Raw genomic sequence first — 18383 nt, forward strand, 5'->3', positions numbered from 1 at the left:
ATAATTAGTGCACCACTTAACAGTGTGAAAGCTATTTAATAAATGCATTACCAATGTTCAGGCGTAGACAAAGGTCAAATATTGAAACAAAATCATGTCGTGTTACAGACTCTAGGAAGCTAGTACCATCAATTATATATTTTACAATGCTACAATTTTTACAACAGTTGTACAAAACAGTAGGTATGACATGATTTTCCTAGACACAACAAAGACTTGTAAAAAGGAAAAAAAATATCACAATACATAATTTCCTTCAGACTACTAGATAGACACATTGAAATACTCTTAATTAAGTGTGAAAAATACAAGTTATTATTGATGTGGCTAATTTCCCCCATAGGTTTCATATGCAAAACATTTCATGCATATTAAGAGCATGGTCTGGTTCTGACCATCACATCTCAGTTTATCAAGTTGAGATATGCATGAACTTGAGCCTTTTACTCACACACAGAACCCCTTTGCATCACCATGCAAGTCATGATAAAGCCAGGAAATCTCTTAATTAAACCATGATTTAAGATTTAAAATTGTTCCAAAATTGGTAACCATAGTTTCCCAGTTCTGATGAAATGGTGAACTATGGTTTATTAGAGACTTCCTGGTTTAATAGTGGCTTGCTATAGTGGGGCCCTGTTCTTGAACATAAGGCACCTGCATATTTCAGCTTAGAAAGATGAAATCGATTAATGCCTGTAACATTCAGACATGTTTTCATTCAAATTAGGAGAAACTTATGATTCTTTAAATAAACATACTTTTTCTACTGTTTTGATTCCTGCTCAATTTTATACCAAGCAGACATTTTACACTATTTCAACTGGTCTCAGAAGCTCCAGACCCATCTCTTGGTTTTATATGCTGGGATGCAGCATTAGAAGCAAAGCAAAGCAAAACAAAACAAAACAAACAAAAAGTCCTCCCTGGGTTATAAAAATCCTGACTAGATGGTGCTATGTTCATAGAAGGTGCTGAAGGTACTCCTTTCAGAAAATTGATGCAAAATAAATACAAATGAATCTGCATCTTGAGCAGGGTTTCTCCATACCAGTGCTTGTGTTGTGGTTTGTTGTGGTTTTTTAATCGAATCACTCCCAGTTCTGTAGACCTTATTATTGCCCCATTTTTCTTGTGTCTGATGCCTTATCTCTCTCCATCATTGGGGGTTGCCTTAAACTTCAGTGGAGATTCATTCCAAGGAAGTGTATGCTCAAGTCATTGCTTTATAGTGTGGTGAATGTTATCTACAGTTTGATTGCAAGGTTTTATGCAGTAGCTTATAATATGCCCTTCAGAAGGCTGTATTGACAGCCAGATTGACAGCTGCGCCAATGCAACAACCCCAAATCAGGCTCCCTGGATTCAGTGTTGCAGAAGCATCACACTGGCAATCTCTACCTTGGCTAGACCAGTAGAAATGTTTAGGACCATCCCCTGTGTTAGATCAAGGGTTAAAACTGATCAAAGAATTATTTATGGCTAGTTAGTACTTGGTAAGGAAACATAAGAAAGTAGGAACCGTGAAGGGAAGAATAGGCGCTATAGCTGGAAATAATATGCAATAGCTTGAAGATGTAATTACAAATTAAAAAACATTCTCAGTCTGATGAGGGAATTGGAACAAACTAGATACAATTTAGGCATAACTGCCTAATGCATCTGTTGAGTAGGTATTTAAGCATATTCTACCACAATGTGTACTAATTGTGACCCTAAACCTGGAAAATACTTAACTGGCTGGCAAATTTACTTTGGCATTAGATCTAATGGATCCTAATATATATTGGGTTTTGCAATTCTGAAAACTGTAATATTTCAGAGTACAGATTGTTATGTTTGAAAACAGACAGGCTTTTAATTAGCTGACCTATAACTGTCCTGGAAAACAACCCTTAAAAAGTCCACAATTTGTCCAGTAGTTTTTTGCTACCTCATCAAAGGCTGTACTAATTGGGTTATACCACAGGGCTGTGACTGCGAGTTTGCTTTTAATGCTGCAACTACTTGTCTTGTACCAAGAGAAGTACCACCAGAGAGACTCACTTGAAGTTAAGTCAAGTGTCAAGTTTTGCCTAATTTTAAATGAGAATAATTTTATAAAGATCTGTTCACAATTCATTCCTGTATACGTATGTGTGCATTGCACATGAACCCACCAACTTGCACATACAGATAGATAGATGGCGCATAGGTACTAACCATGGGAACACAGGTGGCATGTTTTCTGCCACAAAGCAGAGACAATATATCCATACATTCATATTGGTACATTTTATTTTTCTCCCACCCTTTCCTGATGTATCACAAATACCACAGCAATGGAGAACCTGTCTTTTGAGAGGGTAGGCAGGGGAGGCAAAAACAAGACAGGCATTCTTCTATTTTCCCCTTCCTCCTCCTCTCTTTAAACAAAGGGGAGTGTTATTCACGCATGTATTCTTCACCCATGGATGTTAATAAGAAAAGAATATGCCTCCACAAGGAATTCACCATGCTCTCTGCCTGAATGTCAGTGCTTTTTCTGGACAAAAAGATGTTTGTGTTTGCTGCATTCCGACACGAGTGTGGGCAGATCAGATATACGAACCAGCACTGCAGGACGGGGAAAGGAGGCTGGAACAACGCCCTGACCATTACCCCAGCTCCTGTTACATAATTAGTTGGAGCCTTGGGAATCCTTACCAATGGACCCTAGGGAGCATATCCTCTAAGTCTGGGAAAAGACCTCTTCCATTATCTCATTACCCTGCATCTTTATATGCCTTTCCATTTAACTAAGTTCTACTTGTCGCATGTTTACCATGTTGGCTTGGTGCACACTCAAAGGCAGGGTTATCAGCAGCTACATTCAGTTGGTGATAATTCCTGTCTCTGATAAAGATACTCTTTGAGTGTGTGATGAAGTATATTTGCAGGGTTTAGTTTCTGTGTCTGCCTCAGCTTTTTAATTTTTTTTTTTAAGAAAACCTTTTTCTGGACACTTTCAAAGTGCATCAGTGTTTGTTTTACTATTACACACAATAATTAGCAATCATTATGTTTTTAAATACAGGGAGGAAAAACATATACCTACATTTCCAGCAACTTTGACATAATAATGAAGTAACAATTCTTATCTGAAACCCATACTATTCAAGACGATTGAATGACACTAATAATTTTATGCTTTCCTTAAAAACACACATGCACGGCTAGTATTAACAAATATTTGTGGCACTTGCTGAGTTAACTTCCAGCATTGAAAGTCTCCTGGAATGAATTCCCAGGAGATATTGTTCATTACCAGCATTATTATTTCTGAGAGCACAATGTTGTCACACAATGGCACAGCCTGTTCTTCACTGACTGGCCAAGATATATGCAAGTCAACATTTAAAAAGCAGTTGTTCTGTTGCAGCTAAATAGTATTTGGAATAATTCATAACCTTTTATTTTTGTTCCGTAGGCACTGGACTATGAGTTATGTAGATTTAAATGTACCAATTGTGGCAGTGAAAATCTACAGCAGTGTGCTAGGTTCAACAATACAAAAGATGATTTTTCACATGAGAGTGTCTATCTATATGCAACTCCACTCCTAACAGACAAATAGATTTCACAATTATAGCTAAATACAGAAATATCCACAGTCTGAACCAGATGTAAATCACTTATCACCAAATGCTTGAAATGAATACTTTTGAATCACTTACATTTCAGAACATGTAGTGACTGCTTATTGTAGGTGCGGGTTCATCCCTTAGTGATCTCCTAATCTATGAGAAATAGTGTCTTTGTGCTATACCTGTCAGTTTTGTGACATCACAACATTTCAATTTCAGTTTGAGCCAGATTTGAGCTAGTTGGTCATCAAGGGCAATACTGTCATGATGCAAACTCCATTAGAAATTGATCTAAACTGAACTGAAGCCAACTATACTTGCTTGGCTATTTTTACAATTGCTGCCAACTTTCTGTTAAGCCCAGGACTGGAGATTGAAGCAAATCAATACTTTAATTTAAAAAGAGAGTATGGAATGTCTCACCTTTAGGAACAACTACTAGCCCAACTACCAGTATCAGTGACTACTACCAACCAAGAAGCTGATGCCTTTTTTTGATCTGCCTCATGGTCTCTGATCACTGCTAAAGCATTTAAGAACTAGGTGCACTGCAATGGGGTTTTAAAAAAAGTTTTATTAAAATATTCTGAAACGAAAGGCGGGGGGAACTAGAGTCAGGTGGCAAGTGTTTGAGAATGTAAAAAGACACCTTTCATTATAGGCAAAGCAAAATCAAGTGTGAACTTTGCCTCAGCATGGGTGGAAGAGAGAAAGCACATCAGCACTTAATAACAATGACTTCTCTTGCAGCAGCAGCTGAAGCTACCTTATACCCAGTCAGGTCAATGGTCTCTCTGGCTCAATAATGTCTACATAAGGTGGTTGGCACCAGTTCTGCAGAGGTCTTTCCTAGCCATACCTTGGAGATGCTGAGGATTGAACCAGAGACCTTCTAAATGCAAAGCTCTACCACTGACCCTCTGTCCCTTACACCCAGAGAAATTTTTAACTCTTCAAAAGTATTTGCCAGATCAAAAATGTTAGCTATAAAAATACAAAATATAACAGCCAGTAGCCAAATGGTTTAGCAAACACTGCATTGATACATTAACAGCAGTGAAGGAACTGGTTTCCCCGCTTCAAATGTGTGTACCATTCTCCTGCTTCATTCCACTTCTCATCGGTTGAACAGTACACAATTATATGTGTGCATTGGCAGTGCTTTTGCTACTGACATCCCCCAAACTAGCTGAAAAGTATTTTCCTTTATTAAGGCAGCACTTCTATACACATTTGCCTAGACATGCACAGATTTGCACTGCGAACCTTCAAACATTCATCCATGGAAAAGCACAAGTTAATACAGATGTGGTCCGATCTTGTCACAATTCCCGCATTTTGTTTTGTTTCTCTCATCAGAAAAGAAACAAAAGGCATTAGGGGTGGCGAGCCGTCCCCTGGTTTCACAAAGCTTCGTGTTAGTCTCATGACACAGCCTGGGGTTACAAATGCCATCAAGAGTCATAAACAGACATGAAGCCAACAGACGTTAAACTAAAGTCAGTGTCTATAAAGCTATCACAGAGATGCTGTAAACAATTGTCTTTCTGTGACTCCTTTCAGATTTTGAGAAACACTGCAAGGAAAATATCACTGATGGGGAGGAAAAAATTCAAAAGAACACCAAGCCTTTTCCCACCATAGGTACTACTTACAACCAGTTAACAACAAATCTCCCCAAGGGAGCCTCAGAGCATCACATCCTGATGTAAAATAATCCCAGCATTAGGTTAGAAGAGGATTAGGGGTAATTAGAAGTTCAGGTCAATTTAAAAGGGGACTGTCTGTAGTAACATTCTCTAATGCATTATTTCTAAAATTGTCATAACAGCCAATTATAACATTAGAAATGGATAAACACAATTCTGAAGGCTAAGTCAACTGTCGCTCTACGGAGGTTATTGCGTTCTCTTGAGTTTCCTCCCACCCATCCTTTTACAATTCTTGACTTCATTGCAGCTATTCTGTTCTCCTTTCCTCTGAGCTCACCTTGCCCCTCCGGGGATAATGTTTGTCACCTCCAAAGAATCTGCCCAGTGAGTCAAGTAGACCCGGTTCCCTGTATCTTCTGGGGGATCCATGTCTAGCATGGTCTATTGTACTTGCAGTTGCAAGTTTGGATCCATGCCGGAAAGAGGAGCGTTTCTGTGAAGCCATCAAATCCGAGTTCTCAGAAGCTGCTGCACTGTCTTCCTGAATGGTCTGTAGCTCATCTGATTCAGAGGGCCGGTCTTTGAAGGTGTTGTCTTCTCTCCCTGGGGCATCTCGGGAAAAGAGGCGGACCAAATGGGGACGACCAGTTGTGTCAGCTGGGTTGGCCTCCTTCCAGGCATTCTTTGGGTCTGCTGCGCCCTTGGAGTCTGTCACCGCTGTGCTCTTAGAGGAGGTCCCATTGTTCTGGTTCACATCTGCCTCTCCTGCAAACAACAAGGATGAGATATGAATGCAGGCCTCTGAAAAACAGAGAGCTGGAACAATGCAGCTTTCTTCCCCTTGCCTTGGGTTTGCTGCTTCACACAAAGTCCATAGATTATGTGCAGTTGCAACAGAACTGCCTTCTACCAGCTCCAGTACAGATATATTAATTTTTATCAGAATATAGCAGGGAAGAAGAGTTGTCAGGCTGGTGCATGCCTATTTTATTTACTGAAATCTGTATTTGGAAGAAAGGCAAAGGTCTTTACTTGTTAACAAGATAGGGCACCCTTTTGCTTTGCCTGTTTTTGCAGGAGAGTATCAGAACAAATTTGTAATGACTGATAACCTAATGTTTAGGCTACACAAGCGTAAGTATAAATGTATCCACTAAACAGCTCTGTTAGGTTCTGGACCACGATAATCCTGCAAAACTATCTGGGAAACTCTACACTGGCTGACTAGTCATTTCTGAGTCCTATTTATGGTGCTGGTGCTTTAAAGTCCCAAATGGCTTAGGACCCAAATACTTGAAGGACCCCCTCTTTGCATACCAGGCTGCCCAGGTATTACGATCCTCTGGAGAGATCCTGCTTCAAATACCCTCTTTGGTAAAGATATACTAAGTGTTCACACAGGGCCTTTTCTGTGGTGGCACCCTGACTTTGGAATACCCTCACTTGTACTGACACTGCAAGTCTGCTATTTGCCCTGGCATTTTAGGTTGCAGGTTTTTTTCTTCAGGTTAGGTGATTTCTATTTTTAGTTTTGCTTTTTGTCATTTATTATACTTATCTGTTGCTTTAGAATTGTATTTATATCTGGTTATTCAAACATTTGTACAGACCCTAGAGTCTTCTGATGATAGACATTAAGTAACATTTTTAAAAAAGCAAATCTGTATCTTCACTATCCAGCCTAACTTACTGTTTCTGCTGATGCCAGGTGAAATGATGACAAATAATTACATGGACAGATTTCATTTGGGTGTGAGTCTTATTAGCAAATCTACTCTGGCATAACAGTTTACTCAGAGGAAAAAGAGATTCACCACCATCATTGTAAATGCTAACAATGATTCTCAATTTTCCAAGTGCCAGACCTATGTAGACAACACAATGTTATTCACACATAGGAGAGGTGTTATCAGCAGGCTCAGGAGAACCACAGATTTTGCGGGGGGAAACCACTGTTCACACATGTACAAAAAAGTGGTACTCAGTCCTCATATGACGTGTCTGGAATTGACACGTGTTTTGCACAAGCAATCACATCACCACTGGTGCAGAAAAGAGCAAGCGTAACAATGAGGAAGTTGGAGCAACTTAAAAAGTTTGGGGCTTTTCGTTTAGGGAAAAAGGGGGAATTCCACAATACTGGAAACCCAGGGCCATCCAATGAAAATGAATGGTGGGTGATTCGTGACAAATGGTACACTACATTCCTTCCCATCATGCATGGTTTATGCTCCCCTAAGATGCAGAAATGGCCACCAACTTGGACTGTTTTGAAAGGGGATTCAATAAACCCACCAATCCCTACTACAACCAGAGGATCCAGAATCAGAGGACAGCAGTGGGAGAGGGCCGTTGCACTCATGTCCTGCTTGAAATCTTCCCCTAGGCATCTGGTTGAATGCCGCACTAGACAGGCCTTTGTCTGGATCCAGCCAGGTGGTTCTTATGAGCCCAAAGTATAGAGAATTTCAAGGTCTGCCAGTCTCAGAATATTGCTACTGTTGGTGACAGGTGCTCCGTGCCAGGAAGAATGTTCCAAGGCCGGGCCATGTGCTCTGGAGGAACTAGAGCAGAGATAGAGAGCCACTGTGGCAGACAGTGTTTTAAAACTGATGCAGAAGGTGGAGGAACTGAGAGGAAAGCTGGGCTGGATGAAGCAAACAGAACAGCTTTCTGATCTTTCTGTCACGTTTTCTGTTGGGGATTATGCCTTGCTGCTAGCAGACTGCCAGAGATTCCAACAGCATCTCATCACTTCTGGTAATCCCTGTCGAAACCCTTGCGTTCATATTTTGTTGCCATTGACACATATGCATGCACTATTGCTTTTCCTGAAACTGCAGCTTTTTAAAAATTTGCAACCAACTTTTTATTTTCTTTAAGGGAGGGGGGAATTTGAGTACTTTTGCATTTGAATGCATGTCCTCCCCCCCTCCCCCCCGCTTGCTTGGACTGTCAGCAGGGTCTGAGCTCAGTATACCTGCTTGGCCTCAGTGACAGGGATAATAGCTCCCAAAGAAACCAATGAATGGAATTAAAAACGGAAAAGGGCTGTGTTTAGTAGCAACATTTCTGTTGCTTGTCTGGACTTTAGCAACTTTGTCGCTGACTGTGGAGATGTAAAGATGTCGATCCCTTGCAATTCTGTGAAAATGTTGCTATCCCAAGACTTTTTGAGATCAGATATTAATTCCTGCATAAAGACCCTGTGAGCAACCAACACAATGTAAGGAATTTTATTCATCAACGCTGGCAAGATTCTATGCCATAATACACATTCATTCCAGGGTGGTGGGGGGAATGGACAGAACAATGAAGCTATTGTTTTTAATTAAATGCATTAACAAAACACCAGAGCATCTGCATGCTAATATTTTTACAACAGTTGTGCTTTGTGTCAGTGAATGCATTTATTTCTGGCCAACAAAGGAAAGCATTTGTGCCACAAAAAGGAGCTTCTCCCAATACTAGCTAGAACATCTTATGCCTTCCTTTAGTAAGGAAAATATGTATTGAGAGCTTTTATTCTCCTGCTCCCTACAGTGGAGTGTCACCGTTCTAAAAGGTACAGCACAACTATAGGTGTACTTACCTGCACTTGCAGAGTAGCAGAGATAAAATGATCAACTAAAAAAGAATAGATTTTGAATGGCCTGATTGATGAGAGGTTGGCAACACAAGGCCTCAGGCCTGCCAATACATTTCCACTCAATGGCCACCACAATAATGTAGCAGCATGGGGACAAACTTGGTTCCAGTCTAGGTAAGATTCTGGGCACCCCAAAAAACATTTACTATGTCAGCATCATGTTTAAAAGCAAATGTCTTAATAAAAGTGCAGTCCCTTTACAGAGCTTCTGTATAGGCCATAGGTTGCTGGTATGCAGAATACTAGAATTATTTAACAATTATTCCTGGCTATATGACTGGGCAAGGTTGTATGTGTGTTTGTGTGTACTAACCCATGCAAATATATATGAGTAATTTCTGCTCTTTGTCCATACATTATATACCATAAATTTATTAATGTGCCTATTCTTCTGTTGGAAGGGGCATGAGGCATAATTTTGGGACATCCTAATGCCAGGCTTGATAATTTAAAAAACCCTCACAAATATGATTGATGCACCATTTTCTAAATGTAGTTTAAGTTTTTTTTCTGTTCCATCCAACATTTCTAGAATAATTTCAGAACTGAAACCGTATGTATTAAAATTGTCAGATATTAAAATGTAACGAGCCACTGCTTTTGTCTCCAATTCTTGGTCTTTGAAGTAGTCCTGATCACTGCATCTGAGTGAGCTTTGTCTGACTCATTATTTCAGAATAAGAAAACCATTCCGTTCATATACCCTGTTCAAGGGTATCACACAGTTTGATTCGTAGGGACACCATGAGTACCTGCTCTTAACTGTTATCTCTTACTTTCCTTTTGTTATTAAGGCTCTTCCAATCTCCTGAGTTAAATACACTTCAGTGCAAAAGTTCAACATAATTTTATCATGCTTTGAATGAATTCCTCTGAAGAAATGATTAATGCAATTTTATCTGTGAAACCTGTGGGATATGCAGTGTTGGAATTTTAGATCAGTACACTTTGTTCTCTGTGGCTCAAAGATGAAGTATGATTCTATTAAACGGGTACTAAAAGCCAAAAAAACAAAACACTTCAAAGTCATTGAGAATACTTGTGGAATGTCATAGAATTTCAGGGGCTTCTATGTAAAATGCAAAGTATCTTTGGTTATGCAGAACAAATTTTTACTTCATGAAACCTGAAGATGTGCTGAAATATCCTGTGAGGTGTCTATTGCCAGAGTGTCCTAAAAGTCATGTAGAACCAAATGGTGCAGATTGACCCCAAAGCCTTGCCAGTTATCCAAGTGGGGGGGGGGGAATGCCTTGTAAGAGCTGCTGTCCATGACAATCAAACCTGAACATTCACATGAAGACAGGTTGAAGATGCAGTAGATGGATAAATGCAAGGTTGAATCTGTACCCAACCTTTGCATGGTAGTGAAGTCAGTGTCTGTTTGCATTAGCTATACAGAAAACAATATTGATGAAGTTGCCAAAACTCTTAGCTCAGGAATTGGTGGCTTATGAAGCTTACCTCAAACACCACCGCCAATTTCCTCAATCTCAGTTTTTAATCTGAGATGGAGAAGTCAGTCACTCCCTACTTTTCACCCAACCAGCTTTCAAACGCCCACCCACCCACTTAATTGCCTTTCCTGGTTCTCTGGCAGTGGGATAGAGAAAGGTCCCACTTTTCCTCTGACTCATGGCATGCTGCTATGGCTAAAGCTAGATTCCAGGAGCACTTGGAAGCTCCTATTTACCAGAGCTTCTGTGCCTGGCCCCAGGAAGGGGCAGGCCAGAGAGAACCCCCACCTCCTTTCCCCATTCCACATAGAGCAGGTAAGTGGATGAGTGGTGAGGAAGGGGTCTGGAGGGAGGCAGGTAGTAGTTGGTTGAGTGAGGATTCATAGGCTCATGAGGGAAAGTTTTGGGGGAAAGATGAGGTCTCGTAGTTGGAGATGAGGTAGGGTCAGATGTGGCTTGAAATGGAATTGTGCTTGGTAAACCAGCTGATTTTCCAAAGTGGGAACCCAAATGAAGGAATTTGCTCCATCACTAGTTTGGAAAAAATGAGAGTCCAGATTTGCCACCCTGGGCTTCTTTGTGAGGAAGGGTGGGATATAAATCGAAAAATAAAATAAATAAAATCACCTTCATGTTGATACAGCAAAAGCAAGTTTTGACATGCTTTGTGACTTCCTTGAATACATAAGCATCTTTACCAAAGAAACATAAAAATGTAATTAAATGATACACACTTTTTCTGGAATGTAGTCTGTGAACTTAACACCTGTTTATTTTACATTTAAAATTTTATATATATTTTTAATTAGTTGATAATGGTCTAAAAGTTACTTCAATTTTTATTATGTATTTTCACACACTGGGGCACAAGCTGATTTGTCAAGATGAAGTAGAACAATGGCTCTCAAGTGGAATTTGGTAGTGTGGGCCTAGTTTGCAGCACATCCTCCTTGTTTTCTAAGTACGTCTGGCATAGATTCAGATTACTGAGGGTCATGGGGGAGAAAGAGCAGGAAACAAAAGCCTGTGGTTGCAGCCAGTGGGATTTGCTATGGCAGAAATTTGGAATCTATGAAAAGCATGTGGCATACATCCAGACAACCCCGCAGAGACCCAAGAAATAAAATAAAACCCCAAATCTTTCTCAACAAATAAATTCTGTCAAGGCACCCACACGTTTCAAGCAGAAACCATCCTTTGTGTGTCTAGAACATAGTTTTTGTTTAGCTATAAGCATCTCACACAACAGAAAGTACAAAATGTGGCATGATGAAAATGAAATATTCCCCCTCCCCTGGGTCCTTCCCCCCCCCCCCTGTGGAAGTTTGCCTATTTTACTGAAAGTGAATTGTTCAAATGAAGATATATAAGCATTCATTCTACCAACTGTTAAGAGTTGCTTCAGGAAAGGAATGCTTAGCTGTCCTCCATGTCATAAATCTATTAATGAACACCTATGATAACTTTGGGTTGGCAACCTTATGTGGAACAAAAGTGGCTTGCAGAGAGTAAATCAACCTCTTTAAGATGGATGTCCACAGTATAAAAATGAACTCGCTGCTTATGCTTTATGCAAGTTTATAGAGAAATTATGTGCTGGAAATATGCAGTGGGCATGCTATTTCCCTGTAATAAGCTGAAAGGAAAAGAAAAGAAAAGAAAAGAAACACTTATGTTAGCAACAGATCTCAAATGTCATGCTATTTTCAGTGCTAATTGAAGTGATGGCAAGTGGCAAGTCTATTTGACTTTTAGAAGACATGTTCAGGGAAGTTTTTAATGATCGATGTTTTATTGTGTTTTTAATATTTTCTTGGGAGGTACCCAGAGTGGTTTGGGCAACCCAGTCAGATGGGAATAATAATAATAATAATAATAATAATAATAATAATAATAATAATAACAATAACAATAATTATTTCCCATTTGCTGATCTCAAGTGAGGATCATGGCTTCCAGGGCTCTAGGTGGCCTAACCTTTATTTTTTCATATGCTGTTCTCCCATATATATCTCTCATCACTTCCAGCCAGCCTGACCAATGATCAGGGATGACGGGAGCTGTAGTCCAAAAACATCTGGTGGGCCACAGGTTCCCCATTCCTGGTCTATAGGAGGACATGTGAAGCCAGCAATGGATTTACTTCTTTTATTTCCTCTTGTTTGGCCATCACCAATTCAAATACTGAGCACCTTGCCCAACATAGGCAAGCGCATCTGTGCTGTTTTACTACTGCAGCACATTCCAGCTGTGATTCAATAGATCAGTTGTTGATACCTAACCTAAATACATTATTTAGATGTAAGTAAACAAACAAACAAACAAACAAACAAACAAACCTTTATTCGCTTTATTTGATGGCTTTTATGTTTTTTATCTGTGAAAACCATAGCTCTGCAGTGGCTAACACATTGTTTGTTTGTTTTTTATTAAAGATTTTCTTGATTTACAAAAGTGTGTGCAATGTCTCTCTCATATTCCCCCCCCCCCCATGTAACATGTGTGTGCTGCGCTGGCTCGTCAGATGCAGCTTGTCACGCTGGCCACGTGACCCGGAAGTGTCTGCAGACAGCGCTGGCCCCCGGCCTCTTAAGTGAGATGGGCGCACAACCCTTACCTCTCTCGCCCTGACCTAGCCACTGTGATCCACGCGACGGTCACGTCCAGACTGGATTATTGTAACTCGCTCTACGTGGGGCTGCCCTTGAGACTGACCCAGAAACTCCAGCGGGTGCAGAATGCTGCAGCGAGACTCCTTATGGGGTCTTCGCTGTGAGATCACATTCACCCGGTGCTATACCAGCTGCGCTGGCTCCCGGTGGATTACAGGATCAGGTTTAAGGTGCTGGTTTTAACCTTTAAAGCCCTATACGGCCTAGGACCCTCGTACCTACGGGACCGCCTCTCCTGGTATGCCCCACAGAGAAACTTACAGTCTTCAAATAAAAACATCTTGAAGGTCCCAGGCCACAGAGAAGTTAGGCTGGCCTCAACTAGAGCCAGGGCTTTTTCGGCCGTGGCTCCGATCTGGTGGAACACTCTGTCACAAGAGACCAGGGCCCTGAGGGACTTGACATCTTTCCGCAGGGCCTGCAAGACAGAGCTGTTCCACCAGGCCTTTGGCCAGGGCACAGCCTGACTCCCTCTGGCCCAATGGTTGCCAGTGGCTTGAATTAATTAATTTTATAATGAATGATTTTAGAGTGTTGTTTGTGCTGTACTTTTGTACTGTTTTATTGTTGTTAGCCGCCCTGAGCCCGGCTTCGGCTGGGGAGGGCGGGATATAAATAAAATTTATTATTATTATTATCATTATTATTATTATTATTATTATTAGAGTCGGACACTACTGGCCCGTACTGGCAGGGGTACCTTTACCTTTACTAACATTTTTACAAATCAGTTTCATTTGTTGAGACATTAGGAAGAAAGGGGGAAAGAGGTGGAGAGGGAGGAAAGAAGGGTGGGGTCGGGTGGCGATGTTTCTATTTTACTTACTATATGTAGGGTTTTGTGCCAGCATTGCTTGTGCCGGTTCTTTGCTGTTCACTTGTGTTCCTTTGGTGATGAGAGAGGTTGGGGTTGGCCTAGGATGTGGTTGTTCATTTGTGGTTGGCTGTGGTGGTCTTTGTTTTCATGTGTGAGTGGGGTGGGTGGGTGTTTTGGATCAGGTTAGCCATACTGATTTGTATGCTGTTGGTGATTTTTGTCATTCTCTTGTTGGGCTGTGTATGTGATAAAGGGGAGCCATACCGGGGTGAAGGTGTCTTCTTCTATTTCTCCCCGTGTCAGTTTCAGTTGGTTAATTTTTCTAGTAGGGCTGTTTCCCATACTATTTGGTCCCATTGGTCCATGCTTACTCCTGGCTAACACATTGTTTCGCGCATCTTTTCTCTGATTCAAGTACCAAGGCATTTGTAGTAAAAAAGAGATAGGAACTTTTTGGCACTGCCTCCAAAAGTACTTTCTCCCTGTAGATCGGCTGGGATCTTGAAACATTTAATTACCTCCTGTTCTTAGGACTTTTTATGACTGCAGTTTTCAAGCATGTTTTATTGTGGCAACTTTAGCATTTTATATAATGTAATTATATACTGTCGAAAGTATTGACTTTGAATGGTTTCCAGAAAAGGCAAAATTGTAATTGTAACATGATCATATTGGTGATGGCAATGGAGTTTTCGAGATTAAGGGCTGTTTGATTCCATTCTATTTCAAAGTGTTTTGTTGCTCTCTAAAAGAAACCCCAATTCTTCAATATTAAATTGAAACAGCCACTGTGTGCAAAAAAAGTTGTGGAGAAGAGAGTTGTTTGGTGCAGTTAATTAATTTTGAAATGTAAAAACATTTCCCTGTAGAAACTCCATTCCTGTCATCAAAAGTGTCCAATTTCTTTCTTTTTTAACCTTACCTGTATATTCATTTGTCTTCATACTCTGGGAGTTGTTACCAACAAGATCAAAGCAGCCATTAAAGTTTTGGCCATTACCTTGTTAGGTTCCTCTTCCCACTCTCTTTCTATGCTTCAAATATGTGAGGAAATAGCAAGTGATACTATCCTCTGATCCAGAAGTATAGCAGGAGCAAAGACTGACAGATCCAACATTTTAGAGTGGGGCTGATTTGGAGATATGCCTAGCTTTGGTACTGCTGCCCCAGCAGATTAAATCATCGTTTCCTATGACATCCTGACCAGAAAACTGCAGTTTAATTACTGCTGGCAAACTAGATTATGAAACCAGGATCTGATCCTGGACAGAAGCACTGAAAAGGTAAAGTAAAGGTAAAGGACCGCTGGACAGTTAAGTCCAGTCAAAGGCAACTATGGGGTTGTGGCGCTCATCTCACTTTCAGGCCAAGGGAGCCGGCGTTTATCCAAAGAGTTTTCTGGGTCATGTGGCCAGCATGACTAAACCGCTTCTGGTGCAATGGGACACTGTGATGGAAACCAGAGTGCACGGAAACACTGTTTACCTTCCCACTGCAGTGATACCTATTTATCTACTTGCACTGGCGTGCTTTCAAACTGCTAGGTTGGCAGGAGCTGGAACAGAGCAATGGAAGTTCACCCAGTCGCAGGGATTCGAACTGCCGACCTTCTGATCGGCAAGCCCAAGAGGTTCAGTGGTTTAGATCACAGCGCCACCCGCATCCCTACAGAAGCACTGAATCGAAGTGTGTTAAGGGAAAATATAAAGAATTGAGTGAGAAGGCAGAGATGTAGGAACATGGTTCATCTGTGGGTCAATGAACCATGACTTATCAGCCCAAGAATTTGACATCTGAACTGTGCCACTGTGTTTCAGAAAATAGGTTCTAAAGGAATACAAATGAAAAGTTTAAAAGCCATTCACTTTAACATACTCTAAAAGGGTCTAAATGCCTGTGTTTGGTATATGTTGGGATTTAATTAGAACTAGTATGTTAAAATGGGATGTCAGACCTATTTGTCTTAAGACGTGTGTTAGAGGCTGTTAGTTCTCTGAAATTACCATGTGAGAAGGCTCATTAAGTCAGACTCTGTGTGCTAAGCTGTGTGCCACACATCCCTAATCCTGTGGAATCAACAAGTATAAGACAAGTGTAAAAAGTAATGGAGTCTGACTGTTTTCCTTTGATGTAATGGCCTGGGGATAATGATCCATGAGCACATCAAAGGAGTGGGACTTTGGCTGGTGTTAGAAAAAGCAGAGTCCATGAAAACTTAGGAGAAACAATGTGATGAAAGCTGACAGGAGGAAGTTACGGGTCAGAGAGAAATGGCTTTTTGCTGTAGTGCAGAAAGGAACAGAAACCTCTTGGGGAGTAATGCTGTGAACCCCTCCATCATAGGTTCAGGCTGCATATATGTGAAGATAAACCATATATCATAAAGACACCACAGACTCCACTGTGCCCAAAAAGAAACACAGATCCTGGTACCCCGAGAATCTCACACTGCTCAGAGATTGGGTGGCGTGTGACCATACCTTTTATGAAAGCTACCCGCAATAGCAAAGTCAAATGAGGGACTGCCTCCATTAGGCTAAATATGGGGGAGCATTTAACAAAATACCTCACAATTCAGTAAACCACACAGTGTTAATTATTTCCATGGCTTTGAGTTCTGTGGTCCCCAAAAATATGGAAAAGAGAACTTTTGCAGATTATGCATAATTTATGGAACTCTGCAAAACAGAGAGAGAGGCCGGCTTTTTTAGTGATTGCCCACAACTGTGGAACACTCTTTCTCCAGAGGTTCATCAAAGTTGAGAATGAACAGTTTCTGGAAAAGTGTGCATTTAAAAATTATTCAGCCTGTCATGCAACCAGGATTTCACAGCGGTTGAATGATTCTAGTCTTATTGGATATGCCCCAAATTATTAGGAAATGATAAGCTAGAAACCAAATTACATTATCAAATGTACCAATCATAGATCATCCATGATTCAAAATGCAGTTTTGTAAAACTTCATTTTAAAGGCATTTTACATTTTTACATGAACACTGAAGAAACACATTTCACCTCATTTTCTATATTATTGTGATGACTAGAGTAGGAGAGGTGAGTTTCTTATGGCCAGTGGTTTCTATAGGTTAGTGGTTTTCAGATTTTGTGCTTTCAAGGAACATTTGGCTGCTTAATGCACCATGAAAATCTTCTATGGAACCCCTATGAAACAAAGAATATTCTGGAGTATATTTCTGGGCACATGCTGAGTTCATATGGGAAACCGGTCAAGCGTGTTGGGCCAAACCCACAAACACATCACTTACTCCAAAGCACATCCAATAGTATCTATAGCTGGAGGATTGATAGTGGTGGGGAAATTTAGAAAACTAGAGTTAAAAGGAAAATGTTCCTCTTCAACAAGGGCATGCAAATATGTTTTCTGAGTTAAGTCACATCAGAAGAAAGGGTTTTGTTTTGTTTTTTTGTTTCTAACAGCAAGCTTGTTACATGCATTATGGCAAATTTCCTTAACCGTGTCTTCTAGCCTGAGTAAAATTAGTTTGTGCTAAGGATCAAACTGACTGGGATGAAATCTGCTCTGGAAGGCCCTTGCAGAGATCCTATTATGCACTCCAGCATGTCCCCAAATACCCCTTTAGGCAGGACTGCGAGGAGCACAGCACCAGAGCGCATAGTCCTTTCTGGGTCCTATTGACTATTGTGTAGGGGGAAGAGCAAGAAGATTTGCACTGAGCTTCTGCGAGCTTTTCAAAATGCCTTTGTTTGCACACTGCATAATCAAGTAGGCCCACACAGGCAGGGGGAGGAGGGGCACAGTTTGCTTTTGCCAGAAAAGTTAACATTAAAAAGGAATCAAACTGCTAACAGCCCTCTCCATTTAGAAAATGCAATGATCCCAATGATGATAATGTAAACCTTCCCACAGTTTAAACTTTCAGTCAAGCATTGTGATCTTCAGCTTCCCTTATCTACATGGCTAATGGCTGCATGAGCCGCTCCTCTCTACTCATTCCCTTTCCAAGTTTTCCTTCTGTTCACAGAAACCACCCTTTGGCCTTTTCTGATCTTAGTTCATCTGGAGCACTCCCTCATCCAACACTTCTGTCATTGGCCTCTCTGCTTTCTTTTGCTTGTGACGTTGTAAGGACCAAGACTATTCATTTCCTAAACCACCTGTTTCTTCTTTTCCATGTCCTTTCTGAACATCAGAGCACCCGATCCAATGAACATAGGAAGTTAACTGATACAGAGTCAAACGGCTGATACATCTTTTTCAGTATTGTCTACTCACTGACAATAGCTGTCCCGGGTTTGGGACAGGGGTCTTTCTTAACTGGAAATGCCAGAGGGTGAATCTGTATGTTCTCTATCACAGAGCTACAGTGATCCTGGCTCACCCACACTGCCACTTGACCTATATTTTGCTCATATTGTGTATTGATTAACTCCCCCAAGTCCAAAAGCTTTTTTTTGTTGTTCTGCGAATGTGCTTTGCAAAAACCTAATCTCATCTGCTGAATCGAAGCTCAGTTAAGCAAAATCTCTCGTTGTATTTTCCGTGCATC

The 18383-nt window shown here is 40.8% G+C and overlaps 1 protein-coding gene across 3 annotated transcripts in view; it reads right to left on the bottom strand.

The window, feature by feature from the left end:
• Positions 1 to 18383, bottom strand: part of MBP (myelin basic protein) — a 104630-nt gene that overhangs the window by 21231 nt on the left and 65016 nt on the right. For all 3 annotated transcript variants that reach the window (XM_081014286.1, XM_081014284.1, XM_081014285.1), the window contains one exon: positions 5595 to 6022. In XM_081014286.1, the coding sequence (XP_080870412.1) occupies positions 5595 to 6022 (428 nt within the window). The remainder of the gene's footprint in view (positions 1 to 5594; positions 6023 to 18383) is intronic.

The sequence above is a fragment of the Podarcis pityusensis genome, assembly GCF_964106645.2.
Source record: "Podarcis pityusensis genome assembly, chromosome: 7".
In the NCBI taxonomy this organism is placed as follows: Eukaryota; Metazoa; Chordata; class Lepidosauria; order Squamata; family Lacertidae; genus Podarcis; species Podarcis pityusensis.